The 21,987-nt window shown below is 33.7% G+C and overlaps 1 protein-coding gene across 15 annotated transcripts in view; it reads right to left on the reverse strand.

Moving 5' to 3' along the window:
* Positions 1–709: 709 nt before the first annotated feature.
* LOC117324092 (ribosome-binding protein 1-like) overlaps positions 710–21,987 on the reverse strand; it is a 41,402-nt gene continuing 20,124 nt past the window's right edge. For 7 of the 15 annotated variants that reach the window (XM_033879745.1, XM_033879733.1, XM_033879744.1 and 4 more), the window contains 17 exons: positions 21,085–21,177; positions 19,859–19,936; positions 19,582–19,677; positions 19,238–19,330; positions 18,413–18,508; positions 18,132–18,224; positions 17,758–17,853; positions 17,176–17,268; positions 14,516–14,575; positions 13,148–13,213; positions 11,514–11,597; positions 10,023–10,091; positions 9,217–9,381; positions 8,057–8,095; positions 7,768–7,845; positions 3,267–3,284; positions 710–1,214 (listed from right to left, as the gene is read on the reverse strand). In XM_033879745.1, coding sequence (XP_033735636.1) covers positions 1,176–1,214; positions 3,267–3,284; positions 7,768–7,845; positions 8,057–8,095; positions 9,217–9,381; positions 10,023–10,091; positions 11,514–11,597; positions 13,148–13,213; positions 14,516–14,575; positions 17,176–17,268; positions 17,758–17,853; positions 18,132–18,224; positions 18,413–18,508; positions 19,238–19,330; positions 19,582–19,677; positions 19,859–19,936; positions 21,085–21,177 — 1,356 coding nt within the window. In that variant the 3' untranslated portion in view covers positions 710–1,175. Of the gene's footprint in view, positions 1,215–3,266; positions 3,285–4,149; positions 4,183–7,767; positions 7,846–8,056; positions 8,096–9,216; positions 9,382–10,022; positions 10,092–11,513; positions 11,598–13,147; positions 13,214–14,515; positions 14,576–17,175; positions 17,269–17,757; positions 17,854–18,131; positions 18,225–18,412; positions 18,509–19,237; positions 19,331–19,581; positions 19,678–19,858; positions 19,937–21,084; positions 21,178–21,987 lie in introns of all 15 variants that reach the window. The other 8 variants (XM_033879735.1, XM_033879734.1, XM_033879737.1 and 5 more) reach the window with 8 other exon arrangements.

Consider the following 21,987-nt stretch of genomic DNA (forward strand, 5'->3'; position numbering starts at 1 on the left):
ATGAATGAAACAAATTTACTCTTCGTGAATCATTTAAATTTTCATATAAAATTACCATTATTATGTTTAAAACATATTTTGCAGCACTACTTAAGGGCGAATTTGTTCTCCTAAAACCAGTTTTAGTTTCGAACCGGTTCTGTAAACTTTCCATTTGTTGAGTAAACCAGTTTCAAACCACATTTAAACTGAAACCGGTTCATTCATTTGTTTCTGATAAACCTAAACTAGTTTATTAAACCATTCAAACCACCACCGGTTGTGGTTTGGAAGGTTTCGTTTCTGAAAACAAGATGGCGAATGTTGTCAACATGCAGAATGTGCTCTTGAAGTGCGCTACGTACTCCAAACTTGCCAGCTAAGGCTTGTAGTGTCATTTGACTGGACAAATAAAATATAAATTATAAATATTAATAATTGTTTTCCCATTGGTATGACAGTGTTCCCTTGTGTTTGTCATTGCATTGAATTGTGGAAGTATGTCTTCAACATAATTTGGGATTCGGGGAATTTTTGTGCGTTCAGGAGGTATTAACGTTTCAAATACTGCTCTGAAGCTTTTTCTCCCAAAGACACCATATTGAAAACTAGAATTTCGCATTTGTTTCTCAAGAGCAAACCAGTTTTAGTTTACAAACCGTTTTGAAAACCAGGTTTAAACCATAAACCCAAACCTAAACCAGTTTATTTGCAACAAATTTGCCCTAAGTTAATCACTTTAGAAGATATTTATGTAACTGGTACTGGCAGCATTATGTATTTTAACAAAGATGATCGAGTGTCATGATTAGATGAGATATTTCTATTTTACAATACTGTTATATCTCTTGTGAAGTTCATGGGTTGAAAATATGATACAGGATTGTCCTACTAACAAAATGAAAACAGAAAAGAATGATTTGCTTGTGAACTTAAACATACAATTTGAGAACATAACCAAAAAGGCATAGTGGAAAAAAAGCTGTTAAGCATCCGGATCACTTCTTTTACATATAGAACACTGGTCAATTACTGGACGACCAGCAATCTGGACGATGTGTACTGAGACTTTTGATAAAGCTGGCTACTCTGAATGCTGTGTTGTACACACAAAGTATTAAGTCAATATCCTTCATTCCATTTCCATTTGATTTCCTGATGCCTCTGGTCAGAATTTGGTCCGCACCACAAAACTGTTACACTGATGTTCCCAGGTCATTTCCTTGAGAGGAGGCCTGAAACAACACATATTCATTGTTACGGTATTGCCAGCGCCATAAGACCATGGTCACACAAAAAAAATCATAATCATCTAGTACATCTGAAAACATGGATAACCTTGGTTCCTGTCACATGAATGTAAGTTCTTTTTATGTAAGTAAGAAGGGGGACTGAATCACAACATAATCCGGCGCTACCTGTTCAGAGTTTTCTGAAAGCTTTTAAATTATTTGTCAAATATTTAAGACTTTGTCATAAGGCTCCATCAGGACGCCTTAGTGACAGAGGCGAAACTAGTCGACAACCAAACTCCTCAGAAAACTCTCTTACTGGTAATGCTGTAGTATGTATGTAATTTAGTCCTCCTCCTTACTGATATTTATATCTACCTCCTTAATCACCTTGCATACCTCTTGGTATTTATATTCACAGTGAAGTGCCCAACTTGTTTTACCAAGATACCTTTAGTTACCCGACTTTGGCTCCACATCCCACAATCTTAATAGTTTCTTTATATGTTACTCGCTATGAAACCCTGTTTACATCATTCTTACCCTGTGAATTAACATTCACAATTTTCATAGATACAAGAAAACCTCAAATATTAGTAGAAAAAACCCACTCAAGTAAAGGTGACCACGAGACCTTATGCTTTGGGTATAAAACTGTTCTGGTAAATGTTTCCCATCATGCAGTGCCACAATCTACAAAGGATTTAATTTAATACCCTGCTCCCCACTGATCCATATGCAGAAGTTTAACAGCAAAATTTATACCATAGTTACCCATTAATAAGCAATACATAGGGCTGTTCGGGGGAAAAAACATGCCGTTTACCTGTAATATTCCAAGTAAGGGATTATGTGTTGAATGTATGGCTTATTACAGGATACTGAGGCCCACATACTTGACTGGATTTAGGGTGATGGGCTTATTGCAGGACTACAGAATAGTCTTCTTAATTATATGTATGTGTGCTCCTATAACCAGGTGTGGGCTTATAGTCAGATAAATATAGTAGTATCCCTAAAAATAGATATAATCTCCAACACTCTGTGACAATGAGGCAATTCGTAACAGAACCTATCAGCAACTTCAGATCATGTCTCTTTAGATTGGATGGAATATTTTTCTGTACATTCTTTTAAGGTTTCATTATAAATACATAGGCTACATCAAAAAAATCTTCAAAATCTCAAATTTAGTGGTTGTTAATATTTTATTACAAATACATCTACATGGTATTTTATGGTATCAGGGATATGTTTTTTGTCTTTGGAATGCTACAGATTGGCAGATATCCTATATCCTATGACTGAACAATAAGATATTTTGTGAACGACCATAAAACGTATGAAGCTGAAGTTCATTTGTTTGCCTCAATTCCTTTGAAAAGCTGTAACATTATTTCCCCCCAGAAACAAGCCTATTTAAAGCAACACCAAACCATAGAATTTTCTTCATAATACTAAATAAAATCAAGAAACAATTTTAGTATTTATTTTGAGACATTTCAAAATGTTAATTCTGTTCATTAATTACCATGAATTTAGAAGCGATACCAAATATTGAAATATTGTTAACTGCATTACCGTAAATGTTATTGTTAAGGAGATCATGCAAGCAAGTGCATTAAGACACATAACAAGTGCAGTGTGAAAAAAGATGAAATGAAAAAATGAATAAAGCATTAAGAATGGTTTATCTAGATTCAACTTCTTTGATAGAAAATATCCTGGAATTGGGGTGAGGAGTGATGACGATCCCTTTCCAGCAAGCATATGACAGTGGAATTGATGATGATGATGATGATGATGATGAAAATCATGGTGATGAAGTAATAAAGAGGACACATAATTAGAGGATGGTTAACCGCCTTTTAGCTTGGTTGTTACCTTCTCTTGGTATCTTATATATCTGAACTTCCCTGTATCTATCCCCCCTCCCCCCGATCAAGTACATGAGACAATTAGCTGACTGTGATGGTATGAGTGAGTGAACACAGGCTGATGGTGTGAGATGACAAATGATGCCTTATTGGTAGCAGTTGGGGAGAAAGTACTCACCATTACACCTAACTGAGCCTGGGGAGTGAGCGATAGAGAAAAAAGGACGACATCAATGTTAGCAACAACACTCAATAAGCTGTCAAACATACTTTAAGCTAGTCTTTCTATTGTAACTAGATGTGTATTGGTATTCTGAGCAAAGACTATAAAAGTTGCCAAGAGAACTACATTGTGTATGCAGATTAAGTTCACTATGTTAAATTGACTTTGAAGCAGATCTACAAGTAAAAACTACTGTCAAACTTTTCTCACAAGCTTCAATCAATTAAATGACCATAAAAAGAATTTTATTTGCTTTATTAGCTAAATGCACAAATAAGCATCTGTAAAGCATTGAAGGACATTTACATTTTAATGAAAGCAATATCAGAATAGAACTTGAAAACAAACTTAAACAAGTGTTTTTTTCTTCTAAATACAATATTAGATACACTGAACAAAATCAGAAAATTAGTACATTAGAAATGCATGCTAAACATTCATCGTAAGTCAAAACAAAACATTATAATTGTCACTTCAAATTAGGAGAAAAATGCAGATAACTGGTTTCTATATAATACAAACTGCATAACAGGAAATTTGATACCAATTCTTTCCAATTCATAGTTCATGAAGTAATAAGTCAAATCCCAAAAGAAACTTTCACACAGCAGTCTTTTAAAATGATGGTTGTATATACCTTTTGAAATATTATCATTTTTATAAACATTCCTTGATAATGCAGTTAGACACACCTTTTCACCCTTAAATTTCACACAGAAACCAAACTGTATGCACTGTCCACTTTCAAGAAGTGTAAGTACATGTGTGTGTTGTTTAAGGGTGAACAGAGTGATGAGTTAGGGGGTATAAGTAAAAGTCAGGCATTGAAAGGCTTCACCTGTACATCTGTCTACTGTGTATCTGTCTGTACCTAGAGGACACAAGTACACCGTTACTCCTACACACATTTCTTATAAGTACACATTTCCGAGGAAAAAATCATTACATTACATGTACTTGCTTAAGATTTACAGCTATTACTATACAGGAAATGAGAACAAACAGAGAGAACAACTAATAGTCTTCTATATGGCTTTACCCGGTATGATTGTATTTCCTAGAGTTACATACAGAGTAAATCATGATAGTTCTATAATACAGACTGATACATATATACTAGCTGGAGGGTGTAATTCAATCAATCATATTTAGTTTGTTCCAACTTTTCTCATCATACATTAACACACATGTACACGAAACATCATTAATCTAGCCCTTCTTTGCACATGTATATCATACTGGTTCTCTCTACTGTCTGTCAACATTATAGATCTAACCCTACTTAACACATGTATATCATACTGGTTCTCTCTACTGTCTGTCAACATTATAGATCTAACCCTACTGCACACATGTATGTATCATACTGGTTCTCTCTACTGTCTGTCAACATTATAGATCTAACCCTACTAAACACATGTATATCATACTGGTTCTCTCTACTGTCTGTCAATATTATAGATCTAACCCTACTTCACACATGTATATCATACTGGTTCTCTCTACTGTCTGTCAGCATTATAGATCTAACCCTACTGAACACATGTATATCATACTGGTTCTCTCTACTGTCTGTCAACATTATAGATCTAACCCTACTTCACACATGTATATCATACTGGTTCTCTCTACTGTCTGTCAACATTATACATCTAACCCTACTTCACACATGTATATCATACTGGTTCTCTCTACTGTCTGTCAACATTATAGATCTAACCCTACTTCACACATGTATATCATACTGGTTCTCTCTACTGTCTGTCAACATTATAGATCTAACCCTACTTCACACATGTATATCATACTGACTCTCTCTACTGTCTGTCAACATTATACATCTAACCCTACTGAACACATGTATATCATACTGGTTCTCTCTACTGTCTGTCAACATTATAGATCTAACCCTACTTCACACATGTATATCATACTGGCTCTCTCTACTGTCTGTCAACATTATACATCTAACCCTACTTCACACATGTATATCATACTGGTTCTCTCTACTGTCTGTCAACATTATAGATCTAACCCTACTGAACACATGTATGTATCATACTGGTTCTCTCTACTGTCTGTCAGCATTATATATCTAACCCTACTTCACACATGTATATCATACTGGTTCTCTCTACTGTCTGCCAACATTATAGATCTAACCCTACTTCACACATGTATATCATACTGGTTCTCTCTACTGTCTGTCAACATTATAGATCTAACCCTACTGAACACATGTATATCATACTGGTTCTCTCTACTGTCTGTCAACATTATAGATCTAACCCTACTTCACACATGTATATCATACTGGTTCTCTCTACTGTCTGTCAACATTATACATCTAACCCTACTGAACACATGTATATCATACTGGTTCTCTCTACTGTCTGTCAACATTATAGATCTAACCCTACTTCACACATGTATATCATACTGGCTCTCTCTACTGTCTGTCAACATTATACATCTAACCCTACTGAACACATGTATATCATACTGGTTCTCTCTACTGTCTGTCAACATTATAGATCTAACCCTACTTCACACATGTATATCATACTGGTTCTCTCTACTGTCTGTCAACATTATAGATCTAACCCTACTGAACACATGTATATCATACTGGTTCTCTCTACTGTCTGTCAACATTATAGATCTAACCCTACTGAACACATGTATATCATACTGGCTCTCTCTACTGTCTGTCAACATTATAGATCTAACCCTACTTCACACATGTATGTATCATACTGGCTCTCTCTACTGTCTGTCAACATTATAGATCTAACCCTACTTCACACATGTATATCATACTGGTTCTCTCTACTGTCTGTCAACATTATAGATCTAACCCTACTTCACACATGTATATCATACTGGTTCTCTCTACTGTCTGTCAACATTATAGATCTAACCCTACTTCACACATGTATATCATACTGGTTCTCTCTACTGTCTGTCAACATTATACATCTAACCCTACTTCACACATGTATATCATACTGGTTCTCTCTACTGTCTGTCAACATTATACATCTAACCCTACTGAACACATGTATATCATACTGGTTCTCTCTACTGTCTGTCAACATTATACTGTACATCTAACCCTACTTCACACATGTATATCATACTGGTTCTCTCTACTGTCTGTCAACATTATAGATCTAACCCTACTGAACACATGTATATCATACTGGTTCTCTCTACTGTCTGTCAACATTATAGATCTAACCCTACTGAACACATGTATATCATACTGGTTCTCTCTACTGTCTGTCAACATTATAGATCTAACCCTACTGAACACATGTATATCATACTGGTTCTCTCTACTGTCTGTCAACATTATAGATCTAACCCTACTGAACACATGTATATCATACTGGTTCTCTCTACTGTCTGTCAACATTATAGATCTAACCCTACTGAACACATGTATATCATACTGGTTCTCTCTACTGTCTGTCAACATTATAGATCTAACCCTACTGAACACATGTATATCATACTGGTTCTCTCTACTGTCTGTCAACATTATAGATCTAACCCTACTGAACACATGTATATCATACTGGTTCTCTCTACTGTCTGTCAACATTATAGATCTAACCCTACTGAACACATGTATATCATACTGGTTCTCTCTCTACTGTCTGTCAACATTATAGATCTAACCCTACTTCACACATGTATATCATACTGGCTCTCTCTACTGTCTGTCAACATTATAGATCTAACCCTACTTCACACATGTATGTATCATACTGGTTCTCTCTCTACTGTCTGTCAACATTATAGATCTAACCCTACTTCACACATGTATATCATACTGGTTCTCTCTCTACTGTCTGTCAACATTATAGATCTAACCCTACTGAACACATGTATATCATACTGGTTCTCTCTACTGTCTGTCAACATTATAGATCTAACCCTACTTCACACATGTATATCATACTGGTTCTCTCTACTGTCTGTCAACATTATAGATCTAACCCTACTTCACACATGTATGTATCATACTGGTTCTCTCTACTGTCTGTCAACATTATAGATCTAACCCTACTGAATTCATCAACATGAACTAAAATATCCAATCTCTAGGACTACAATATTAACCATAACCTATCAGTCACATGTACTGTGCATGGAATCATATTGCTAAAGGTGACAGTCTACAGATCTAGATTTATTTAAATCTTTTGGCCTACATCTTAATCTACTGGAAACATCTACAAACACCAGTAACCTAATTCCCTAATTGCAACACCTACATCACAGTTACCCTATAGCCCAATTCTGGTTACATCAAATTAATTTGTCATCAAATTTCTGTACAAATCTTTACCAACTTTCTACTGGTATTATTGTATACTCATTTTTACTTAAATAACACATAAGTCCCTACTGGAGCAAGAATTAATGAACATATTTAGGCAGAACTCACCAGTCTCTGTGAGAGCTGTTTCTTTGCTAGCAGTTCCTTTTCCAGCTGTTTTTCTTTCTCCTCAAGCTTAGCTCTCAGCTGTAGGAAGCATTTAGTGAAATTTGTGAATTTCCAATAAAAAAATATATATTTTCAACAAAATTGCAGAGAAATATCAATTGTTGCAGTAAGCAATTACTGTTTTGCTGGGGTGTTTTTATTGGCATGCTAAAAACTGTTACAGGTGCTATTTTATGAGGTGTTATTCTACCATGCCAACTGAAATATACAGATATTGTATATAACTGACCTGTTCTATCTCACTGCTTGGTGCTGCACCGTTTGACCCCTGTAAAATAAAACATAACAATGTGAAAGTGACTACTAAACATTCCATCACTTGTCTCATCGGTATCTTGTCTAGTATTGAACAATCATGTCTCTAGCCGAAACAATACAGGTCCAAAGGGCGGGGATAAAAAATTTGAAATATGAAATAAATCCATGATACTTAGTTGTAGCCATACAAAGAAATTGCAGCATATGTGACCAGCAAAAAAATTGAAGAGTTGGAAAGTGAAAACAAATGTACAAAGCTCATCAATTCTTTCATGTTCAGAATTAAAATTGAACATATCTAAATTGGAATGAACAAGACTTCACTAAAGATTTGCAGAAAGATTGAAAAAAAGTGCCAGTGATAATCATAAAGTGTTTGTTATGCATCAGTAAGATGGGAACTTTTATAAAACTATCATGACAACAAGAAGTAAAAGTGGCACATTTTCCACAAAAATATCTTCATTGAAAATACTCAAATGTATGTGTACAACTTCAGAGCGTGGTAACCACAACTATGGTAAAGTGTGCTCGTCTTAATAAGATTTTGCTATAACTTTTTTACAATGGATGAATACCATGTTTTTTAAAAGTACAGTGCATAATTTAGTATGTGGTAACTTCATCAGTGCAGTGTCAAAAAAAAATTGGAATGCATGCTGGAGTCAGGGTAAAAAAATCTACAGAGACAGCCCGATTCCATTCCACCTAACATCTATTCAGTATGTATCAAATTTTGTAAAATCAAAACAAAAGCTTAATAACACAGTGTTCTGAAGGTGAATAATGCTACTTCCAACTAATATAAACTGCATGATGCATGAAGAAGAAAAATCTTAATCAGACCGTGCCAGGGTATTGAACCTCCTCCGATATTTGTTTCTCAATGATTTCACAGTGCAATCAAGTCTAAATTGGTTACTACAGAGCTTAATTTCACAATTTTTTGAAAACAATTAGTGTTAAACGTCAAATAAGGATATTAGGATGGAAACATAAGTACAGTTTAGCTGTTACACTCCGTAATATTTCTTCTACATATTACTGTATACCAGAAATATTTTATGAAATTTAACATTCAAACTGATTCTCCTCATTGTATTGTATTGGATATCCTTGACCAAGAGGTACCTTGCTTTTCTCCATCTCTGACTTGAGTTTATCCACCAACGCCTGCTCCTGAGCCAGGGAGTCCTGGCCAGTCTTTATAATTCCATTAAGTCGTACATTGGTTGTTGCTAAATTTTTGCTTTTCTTACTTTCTTCTGATAACAACTTCTTCAGTTCTTCTATTTGCTGTTAATTGTTAAAAGAAAGCTGTTAGGATTGTTCTGCTATATCTAAAACAATTGATTTTACCTTATACCTTAGAAGTCTAGTATGTTAAAAAATATATCAAGAAAGGACGTTTTTGTAAAATCCACAAAATTTCGCTAAGACATGTAAACCCTTATTGTCAGATGAAATCAGTTGTATGGGAATCTATTCACAAATCAAGTGAAGACAGTGACATGGATTAAACTAAAGAGACCATTGTCAATGATTCTATGTACATTTTCATTCTATTTGTCTATGTGTCAAACAACATTATCTAATTTACTGGGAAAAACAATGAATCTTTCATTAAGCTCTTTATCTCCTATGCCATTTTCCCCCTAGTAGTTTGATTTTTTGGAGTGCTAGTTTCATTTGCAAACAACAAACACATATAGTTGGAAACATTGTTTTTTTTTCAAATTTCCTGGAATTCACTACATAAATTGTGAAAGTGTGCTACCAAAACTGTAAGTGCTTCCCCTACTAATATATATACGAAAAAGCTAGAAGTATTAGTTTAAAAATAATAACTTGATGAAGGTGAACAAATTGAAAACTATACATGGGTGTTAGATAAAGTGCGACAGAACACCAAAGCAGTCTAAACTTTAAAGTCTCACCTTTAGTAAATCTTCTTCATTACTTGTGGATTTCACAGACTCTTGGAGCTCTCTAGTTTTCTCCTCACTCTGAAAAACCAAATAATGGTACACCATTTAAAATAAAAAGATTACATATCTTAACTTGACTGTATGCATATGTACAGTCAAACTTTTTTTTTTTTTTTTTTTTAGCAAATCTTAATGCAATAAAAAAGTTAGAATTACCAAAACAAACTGATCATGAAAATACATTTCCCTGGCACAAAATTAAAATAGAACTGTAAGGCAATGGTACCCCTCATTTGCAACCATGGCAATCAAGTGACATCTATTGTTAGGAAAATAGCAGTGTTGCATTTGCAATCCACACTTATATACAATTTTTTTTTTTAAATGAGAGAATATCTTAATTCAGACCAATCAGATGCCTCCATTTTTTCCATAGCAACGGTTCTGGAAACACCTGATGCCTTGAGTAAAAGGTATGATTAATAAGTTACCAGACTGAGGAGCTATTGGCCATCACATAAAAAACTGTGACAGTGGCCTGGCTACCATGGCAGCCAACATTAAAAAAAAAAAAAAAAAAAAAAACACTCGCTCATGTGTAGTTTCTTCATTGAAATTGCTTAAACACGTTTGGAGGAGTAGTCCAGACAAATATATCTTATGATATATAGTGTTTCTTATGGTTACCATGTCAAACAAATGACATCTATTGTTTTAGAAAATAGTATCAAATTGAATGTTTTTGCCATCCCTTAAAACCGTTTTTATACCAGTTTTCAGCTTAATTGGACAATATTCAAATTTTGACAAATCAGAAGCCTCCAGTATGTTTCCATCTGATGTCTTATATAATGGGTGTTTATAAGTAACACCATTGGACCAAGTTTGAACAAAATTGATCAATGAACACAAAACCTGTCTATAGTGATCCGTTACCATGGCAACAAAAATTCTGTATAGATTTATCGAAATTGGTTAACTGTGATTAGAGTAGTTCAGACAAAATATATTTCACTTAGTGCAATCAAGGGCAATGCCTCCAGTAAATATTGATGAAACTTAATGGCTTTCAGGGAAACATGTGTACAAAGTTTCACTGAAATCCATTCCTGGGAGGAGTAGGAGTAGGTGGTACAAAATTGTGTCTACAGACAGACAGACAGACAGACAGACAGACAGACACGTTAATTCCAGTATGATGATGGTTTGTTCAATTTTTTCTGAATTATTTTTTTTCTTTTGCAAATAATACAGATGTTTATTTTTATAAGCTTAACTTACATGAAATGCAAAGACATCAGTCAACAGAACCACATTATGATTCTTACTCAATTTTTCTCATAAAAATTGTACATGTCTACATGGAATTAAAAAAACCCAATAAAACTAAGGAAAAGGGAGTGTAATTTGAGTTTGCTACATATCCAACACATCAGTATCCCGATTGATATCACATATCTATGACATAAACAAGACAAGGCTCAATGAACAATGGCCAACCTCTTCAACTTGACTCTGCAACTGTGAACACTTGTCTTCAGATATTTTCAACTGGCCTTCTAGACTTAATACCTTCTCTTTCATCTGAAACATTTTAATATGTTCTTATTTACTTTCTCCACATCACATACAAATGTGTTAGTTTAAATAATGGTACATGTGTTAGTAAAATCAGTATGTTGAGTTTTCCTAAATATCCCTTTCTTCCTCAACTGTTCAATTATGTATTTTCAGAATTTAAATAAGCTTTACATAGAAAGACATATTATGGAAGGTAAAACATTTATAACATATACCATCTAATGAAGATTGATTGCTTACTAAAACTTATGAAATAAAACTTTGAAATTATCATTGAATCAATGTCAATATTTCAGCAGAACAGTTATGTACTCTGGGAAAAGTAACTACATGTATGTATAAAGTCAATATATGGGTAGGTTGTGCAGAGACTAGATCCTGTTAAATTGTGCAGAATATTTTCCTCAAAATATTTCCACCAAGGGAGACTACTCACTATTACAAATTTCCTGACAAAAAATTTTTTGAAGAGTGGTGTAATTGTTTGTCAGTTTCATATACCAGTAAAAGGTTGTGAAGAAAAAGAATAAAACATTATATTGATATTTAAATGTTCTGATTTCTTGAACAAGGATCCCATTTTGTATTTAAAGAGTAATATGTATGTCAAATAACAATTTTTTAGTGTTCTTCCTCTTATAAACAGAATAACTTTCACTGCAGTCTGTGTATTACTGACAATCTTCAATCATCGGGTGACATTACTTGTGTGATCTAACAACCAAAAGTATGGACATATCAGTGCCAAATGATTTTACCCTATTGAGAAGATGGAGTTTTTCAAAAATGATTTCCTTAGTTATTTTCATTTTAAAAACTTCCATTTATAAATGAAATCAAAGACAGGCAAAAGGATTTTAAAAATTAGAATCAGCAAATGACATTCAGTTGACATACATCAACAGTGATAACACCCAGGTGACTAGCTCAGACATGCAGCTAGTCCAGATCCATGTTACATTTAATCACACCTCACACACCCAGAGTTAGTATGGAGTACCCACAAGTCATACCACACTGCCATAAACAGTTCCAGCATCTCAGCTTCACCTAACATGATAGGATTTTGATTTTCTTCTCAAAAGATGTATTGAACTCATTAATAATTACATAAAAGATTTTGCACTGTAATCAAATTCAAATTACATGCAAAATGGTTAAAACCTTATATGGTCAAATATGTATTGCAAACTAATAGTTAATCATTGTTATTTGTATAGCTACAATATTAAGCCATATAGGGGTATATTTATATAATTTTACACAGAATAAATATATTAAAAAAGATTTATACATGTTTTTGAGAGTATACTAGCTATGTACCTTATATCAAATTAAATGGTAAATATAAACAAATTAAATGGTATATATGAACAATCTTTACAGTAATTGGAATGTATGACCCGAGAAGCCGTGGTAAGGACCAGCAGTACATTTAGTAACAGTTCATGCCAAAACAGGATAATGTCAGAAGCACAAAAGCTAGTAGGCAAGACCAGGACATGTTTGAGTGAAAGTGACGAGAGTTGTCTTCCCTCCATTATCTCCCCTACCTCATCAGTTATTTGCGTCAAACTTTTCTCTAGACATCGATAAGCAAACTCCAATTCACTTAGTGCCTACAAAGGACCAAAACAGTGTGTGGGAAAGTGGGACAAGTTGTTCCTTTTTTATTGGTCTCATGAAAACAAACTACCTGTCTACCAACATATTCAATCTATTTCTTATAAATATCAAACCAATACATATCCTGGAAAAGCAACATTCACAAACTTAAAATATTCAATGCAGAATATTGAAACACGTCTACTTAAAATCATGTGAAATGAAATAAACAAATGTCATTCAGTTGCAGAGTTCAAGCATTCAAGAATACCACAAACATTCATACACAGTAAATATATTTATACACACATTATGGAAGCATACATGAAAGTCTATATAAAAGACTTCAACGGAGTGGAAGGAACAGGTGACCTGAGCATAGGTAGTCTAGGATGATTGACACTTGTTTTTACCCCATAGATAGCCTATGATGATGATTGACACTTGTTTTTACTCAAGACAAACACATAATGCAATATAATTGCTTTTGCATTATTAGCAAATAGCTGCATCTACATTGCTTTAGTTGGCAGCTAAGTAGAAAGTGTACAGGCAAATTTCATAAAAATTGAAAATTTCCTTCAAAAGAAATATCTGTGAACCCATCAGCCAAGCAAATGATATCACCAGTCTCTTAACTAGTCTGTAAATTGGGATGAGCATCAAATATACTGGTTAGTGAAGGCATTGGGTAGAAGGTATCCTAAACCATTCACTTGAAAATCAAGTAATTGCTTCATTCTTAAATTGCAGAAACCACCAGCCAATCAGATTGCATCAACTTACTATGCAAAATTTGGTAGAGCATCACACTTAAACGAGGGATATGGGTGGTAACAAGGCAAATTTCATTAAGTCTCTTAATTCCTTCAAATTATACTGTTTGTGTCTACATCCACAATACCTGATGACAGGCAATGTAATTCCTATTTTTTTACACACAGGCAGGCAACAAAAATAAAACCATCTGCACTTGTAAATATGTGTGCAAAAGAAAAACCAACAAAAAAAGAAAACTCAAAAGATTACACGCAAGTAAAAAATGCAAAGAAATTAAGAAATAGACAGACAAAGAACATTGTCAACTTTAGGGTACTACTGAATACTCAAGATATGTCAACAAACCAGTTACAAATATGAATCCAACATGATATCGTTTAGCATCAAACTCCACTGACATCTTACTTCGATTTTGAACTCATGTTTTAGAGATAATGGATAATGTTGACAACAACTCCTTCTGATTGAAAGGTAGATACAGGACATTCAGTTAAATATATACACTGTCGTGATGTACTATACTGGTGGATTCTCACCTCTGTGTTGGCCTGAGACTTCTTTAACTCATCCTGTAATGATGAGACCTCCTGCTTGGCCTGAAACATGAAATAAGTCTTGACAGTATATATATGTTTGCTGTCTTCAACACTTCACTCTTTAACTGCATGTTTAATTTTTTTAATACTCGAGTAACTATTAAGAGACATAACAGTTAAAACAAGAGAAGTACGGGGAATACACAATATATACAAAATCAAAGTTCATCTTGTAACTATCTCTCCCACAAAGTTTTGTTGAATTCTATTGAATAGTAAAAGAGTTATAGCGAATAAGTTTTTATAGCCAATCAGAGGCTGTGGCGGCTATCTTGGCTGACCAATCGGAAAACTGTTATAGACTATGCACATCTACAATGTATAAGGATTATTTCCAGGAAGTTTTGTTGAAATCCCCTCTGACAGTAGTTTAGGAGGAGTAGCCAGCAGATTGTTTTGTCTACAGATGGATGGATGGTAAACCTGATTCCAGTATACCCCCCCCCCCCCCCCCCCCAAAAAAAAACAAACTTCATTGGGGTATAAGTTACCCGTTTAGAACAATGTTACCATGGTGTAAATGTTTTGTAAGTAAATCTGTTGAAGGGTTCGTGAGGCATCTTGAGGACATACTTTTTATTACACTGAAAGACACTGATGAAGCAATTGCTATATACAGTATATACCTCCTCCTCACCCAAGTTGGAGTTCATTCTGATCTATTGTAGTTTGGAAATCATTCTGATCCAGCTTTGAAAACTCTCATTCTCATCAGGTAATCAATGAAGTGGTAAATTGGGAGTTGCAACGACATACCTGTTCTAAATCTGTACTGTCTGAAGCTAGTGCCAATTAAATACCTGTTCTACATCTGTACTGTCTGAAGCTAGTGCCAATTAAATACCTGTTCTATATCTGTACTGTCTGAAGCTAATGCCAATTAAATACCTGTTCTATATCTGTAGTGTCTGAAGCTAGTGCCAATTAAATACCTGTTCTAAATCTGTACTGTCTGAAGCTAATGCCAATTAAATACCTGTTCTATATCTGTAGTGTCTGAAGCTAGTGCCAATTAAATACCTATTCTATATCTGTACTGTCTGAAGCTAATGCCAATTAAATACCTGTTCTATATCTGTACTTTCTGAAGCTAATGCCAATTAAATACCTATTCTATATCTGTACTGTCTGAAGCTAGTGCCAATTAAATACCTGTTCTACATCTGTACTGTCTGAAGCTAATGCCAATTAAATACCTATTCTATATCTGTACTGTCTGAAGCTAGTGCCAATTAAATACCTGTTCTATATCTGTAGTGTCTGAAGCTAGTGCCAATTAAATACCTGTTCTATATCTGTACTGTCTGAAGCTAGTGCCAATTATACCTGTTCTATATCTGTACTGTCTGAAGCTAGTGCCAATTAAATACCTGTTCTATATCTGTAGTGTCTGAAGCTAGTGCCAATTATACCTGTTCTATATCTGTACTGTCTGAAGCTAGTGCCAATTAAATACCTCTTCTATATCTGTACTGTCTGAAGCTAGTGCCAATTAAATACCTGTTCTAAATCTGTACTGTCTGAAGCTAGTGCCAATTAAATACCTGTTCTATATCTGTACTGTCTGAAGCTAGTGCCAATTAAATACCTGTTCTATATCTGTACTGTCTGAAGCTAGTGCCAATTAAATACCTGTTCTATATCTGTAGTGTCTGAAGCTAGTGCCAATTATACCTGTTCTATATCTGTACTGTCTGAAGCTAGTGCCAATTAAATACCTCTTCTATATCTGTACTGTCTGAAGCTAGTGCCAATTAAATACCTGTTCTAAATCTGTACTGTCTGAAGCTAGTGCCAATTAAATACCTGTTCTATATCTGTAGTGTCTGAAGCTAGTGCCAATTAAATACCTATTCTATATCTGTACTGTCTGAAGCTAGTGCCAATTAAATACCTGTTCTATATCTGTACTGTCTGAAGCTAGTGCCAATTAAATACCTGTTCTATATCTGTACTGTCTGAAGCTAGTGCCAATTAAATACCTGTTCTACATCTGTACTGTCTGAAGCTAGTGCCAATTAAATACCTATTCTATATCTGTAGTGTCTGAAGCTAGTGCCAATTAAATACCTATTCTATATCTGTACTGTCTGAAGCTAGTGCCAATTATACCTGTTCTATATCTGTACTGTCTGAAGCTAGTGCCAATTAAATACCTCTTCTATATCTGTACTGTCTGAAGCTAGTGCCAATTAAATACCTGTTCTATATCTGTAGTGTCTGAAGCTAGTGCCAATTAAATAACTGTTCTAAATCTGTACTGTCTGAAGCTAGTGCCAATTAAATACCTGTTCTAAATCTGTACTGTCTGAAGCTAGTGCCAATTAAATACCTGTTCTATATCTGTACTGTCTGAAGCTAGTGCCAATTAAATATCTGTTCTATATCTGTACTGTCTGAAGCTAGTGCCAATTAAATACCTGTTCTATATATGTACTGTCTGAAGCTAGTGCCAATTAAATACCTATTCTACATCTGTAGTGTCAGTAGTATACTTTTTCAAAATCTATCTCTTCTGTCTGTAGCTTGTCATGCCACTTTTTAAAGTAGGAGTTAGGATGTATATGCCAATTTTTAAGCAGGAATTTGGATGTACATACCTGCTCTAAATCTATCTGGACTGTTTGCAGCTTGTCGTGCCACTTTTTCTCCTCACCCTCCACACTATTCTCCAGCTGCTGTAACTTGGACTCCTGGTAATAGAACAACACTGAGGTCAACACATGGGTAATTACAGGCACATGCTGTCAATGTTTTACTGTGTACAACTGGTTTCTTATTAATAAGTACGCCTTAGTTAAAGTACCTGGCAATAACCCTGGTAAATCTATATACATGTAGTTCAGCTGTCCATCTTATATACAGTTATAAAATTATAAATTTTCAGTCCAGAGTTCACCATGTAAATAGTCAATGTTCTTAGGGATGAAACAAAACCTAGTACATTCATTATTATTTATTTCTTACTAATTAGTGTTTATTTGTGAGAAACTGTTCCATATACATGTATACAATAATACTCATATTCAAATCTTAGTCCAATCCTTGTTTATAATGATGAACAATCTGTATAAAAGAACAGTTCCATGTTCAGAATATTCACATTATTATAACCATATACATGTATAGGAATTGAATTTATATACCAATAATGGTTGACTAAGTAAATACAGAACACTTACCGTTGTAGCTAGAACATTTAAATACTCCTGGACTTGTGTCTCTAATTTTGTATTGCTTTCCTCTAATTCTGTCACCCTGGAGTCTGAACTTGACACCTGTAATAAAAGAGATACATCAGTTGAGTCTATATATAGAGTAATGATTAATACTCATTGTCAGCCTTTTGTATTTAGTTTTTCAAAGTTGAAGTTTCTGAATTCAATCATGAACAAATAAACATGGGTCTGTTTACTTGTTAAAACTTTGAAGACATTAACAGAATTTAAAGCTGGGGGGGGGGGGGGGGGGTTCATGCAACATTAAGTTGTCTTAGAATGCTAGATATATTTTCTGATCATACAGAAAATTCAGGCAGAAATTAATTAATACATACATTTGATGACTCTGAATGAAGTTTATCAACCTCGGAGTGTAAACTACTATTTTTCTCTTCTAATGCTTTGACTTTGGCTTCGTAGCTGGCACACTGTAAAATACAAAATCAGTTCAAATCACAACACAGTCAAGTAACAGTGCAGAGTGCAAACAATCATCTTCAGTTGTAACTATGACAACACTGTAAGATTAGCCTTTAGTACTTGCACTTTAAAATCAATTTATGCTCATGCCAAAAACAGATCACATGTCCATGCAAACAATATGCACAGAACTTACTGATGTGTCTAGCAGTTGTTTATTTTCCTGGACTTGTTGTTCTAATGTTTTATTACTGTCTTCTAATTCAGCAACTCTGGCTTGTGAACTTGACATCTGCAAATCAACATCCAGGATTGTTTTATAAACTCTTACTGCTGACTGCACATATAACTATTCAGTTCACTCTTTTACTTTATTAAAGAAAAAAATACCAGATAATCAAAAAAATAATTTTACAAGATAATTTCCTTTTGATTTTGCATCAAAGCTGGAAAAAAGAAAAAAACTACTGAAACTTTTATTCAATGTGAATTGAGAGAATGTAATATACTAAGTGTGTATTGCCATAATGTCAATCTGTGAAACATGGATATTATTGATAATTATTTCACAATATGACATTGCAAACTATTTCTCATTGAGAGTATGCAGTATGCTGGAATGTTTCAACTGTTGTCTCGAATTGTTCGCACATTCACTGTACTGATATTTCATTAATTTCCTCAGACTATTAGGTTAGCTAATTATCTCACAGAGTTTCACTATCAGAATATGAATTTTCTTGCTGTATAATATTCATTAATTATATAAAATATTTAAATTAAAGTTAATCATATCATAGAATTAGACAGTCACCCTGGTAACTATCTGAAAGAATTACATTAATGTTAATCACCTAAAAGAATCTAGGTTACCCTGGTAATCATTTCAGAGAATTATACAGAACCGAGTTAATTCAAGAATTACACTATAGGTTAACAATTATCTGAAAACAATACATCTGAAATAAATCAAGGGACTGCATTGAGAATGTGGTGGTCTTTTATACTATGTAGCACATACATTTGATGATTCTGTCTTCAGTCTCTGGACCTCAGACTGTAAACTACTGTTTTTCTCTTGTATATCTTTGACTTTGTCTTCATAAGTGGCACTCTGTAAAGCAAAGGCTTCTTATTTAGCTTTGTCCACATCACAAGACAATGGTACTTCATGCTGTTCACATAAATATGCAAATTCAACTTTTTCCCAGATGTCAACAGAGACTTTAGTGACTGGTTTTACTCATTGAACTCTATCTTTGCCCAGGTATGTCAAATGTGTGCATAATCTTCTGCTTGAATCTAAAATACAGTGTGCTAGTGAGTTCAGCAGAAGGTGTTTTTACATGATAGAACGAGACTTACTGAAGAAGACAGACTGGACTTCAACTCCTGTACTTGAGTTTCTAGACTGCTAACTTGACCCTGAAGATCTGTTACTTTGGTCTCTGACTTAGCAATCTGAAAAGTATAAGACAAAACCCATGAAATCTCGACAGTGTTGGAATGTGGAAGGAAAATCTGTCAGATTTGTACAAATATTTGTAAATATCTACAAATTTATCAAATGTTTGGAAGATTTTTTATAAATTATTCAATAAAAAAACCCTGAATGTCATACTTAAAGTAAGATCATACTTACAGATTCATTAGCACTAGAAAGACTTTGTAATTGCACTATTGCCTCTTTCTCAAAACAAGACATCCATTCCTTATGGACCTGAAAAGATGTCAAATTGGATAAGGTTATGTACAAATAATATTAATGACCTGATAAAATATGATATTAACAATAAAATAAAATATATTAACACAGTAAAGTAACTTACCGTATTTGACCTTATAAGGGCGCAGGGTGTGGGTAATTGACAGTGGGGGCGCCCTTATTAAGATTACTTATTCTGAAGTTTTATGAAACAGACTATACCTTATAGCAGAATACCCAAGGCTGTGGAAACGGTAAAATATTCAATCATAAAAACAGGTGATTTCCCAGATCATATCAGACATCATTTTTCTTTGACCTAATAATTGATTTACAATGTCTTTTACTAGCTTTCTGTTCTGAACAAAAGTTATTTATCAACAGGAATGAAGTCTTTTACTTTATCTTCAAATAAAGATGGTAAGTTATTATTTGTATTTGTGTTTAGTTTTGGGTGCTCTTTGCACTAACATGTCATCTGTAGGAATAGACAAAATATGGCGAAAACTTGTGTTCCATTTACTTAATTTGCTAAGAAAATTGAACACATAAAGTAGCAAAACATTTCACACGAATTATTACTTTTGAACACCATTTTGACACTCAGTCAAAGATTTATTTCCTTGAAAAAAGGTAGGGGCGCCCTTATTAGGTCAAATACGGTATGTCAAACTTGCTTAAAATTGATAACAGCATATGACTCTAATGCTTTACACAATCTTTATGCCCTCTATATATTAACAATTAAAGAAGGGATCATAGATAATAAGAATCCCTTGCACATCAGTACAAAATCTTATTTCTTACCCTTTATTTTCAGTAATCAGTTATATTTATCTCATTTCTTACCTTAAGTGATTGATGTGCCATCTCTTACAAGAGAGGGTCATTGTGAACAAGTTAATAAAGTTTGATGAGAATTGGATTAAAACTGAAACTGGTACATTGAGGATATTGTTTGGTTAGTTTAATCATGGGGTTATAATAATTTAACACAGGTACTGGTGTTAACAATGAAAAGCTGTATAAAGTGATTTCATCAAATATATATCAGACCCAATCAGGTATCTTACTAATCATACTAAAGTCCATAAGAAGGAAGGCAAAAACTCTTAGGGAACTACATATTCAGTCTACATACAATTTATTTGCTATATACTCACCAAATTTGTGTTGACAGAAATATCTGGGAAAATTTTCTGTAATACTGTTTTATCATATTTTTCTGCGTCTGTTACCAATGCTGTACTTTCATCCTGAAAAAATTAAAATATCTGCTAGATTTTTTGTATCAGCAACAATAATATGCATACTTACATTTTTATTTCAGCAACAGACATACCTTACATTTCATTTTATTGAACTAATTATGTTTTAGTTCAGCAGTAACCTTTGTATCTACAGTTCATCTTGTGTACAGTTCTTAATCACATTAAAATCGACTGACAAAATATTCCATACATCAATAAACAAACTGTGCAAGTAAATTTTCCTTTTAACATTTCTATTTTCAAGACTTCCAATCAAAATTTACAATGTAGTTAATATGCAGTGGCACAGCTTTGTAAATTCATTTACGTTTAACAGGCATGTTATCTGTACAATATTCTACTTTTGTTAACATTTCTTTTATACATATTTGTTTTTTTTAACTGATTTTGCCATTTCATATTGAAATACCTAGGATGTACTTATTCAGAGAAATATACTAGTAATATTCATTACTGTAGATGAGCACTTAAAAGTCACAAATTAATTATTTGAATAATGATCATGGAAGTAAATACCCTATAAAGAAAATTATTTCCAGGATACAATGTATATAATTTACTGTATATTTCTATAAATGCATTGTTTAGACAAAATTATATTTTAAACAATATTAAACGGATATTTTTACATTGTAATTACAGTGCATGTGTCAACTTGTAAAATTGTGATACAATAAATAAAATAATGTGCAACATATAAACACACTGTGATGTTATCTACTCGGTACACTTCATAATAATCACCCACTAGCTTACTTGGGGATGGAAAGCATGCTTTTAATATTTTCTGTTCCG

The sequence above is a fragment of the Pecten maximus genome, chromosome 3 (assembly GCF_902652985.1).
Source record: "Pecten maximus chromosome 3, xPecMax1.1, whole genome shotgun sequence".
Taxonomy (NCBI): domain Eukaryota; kingdom Metazoa; phylum Mollusca; class Bivalvia; order Pectinida; family Pectinidae; genus Pecten; species Pecten maximus.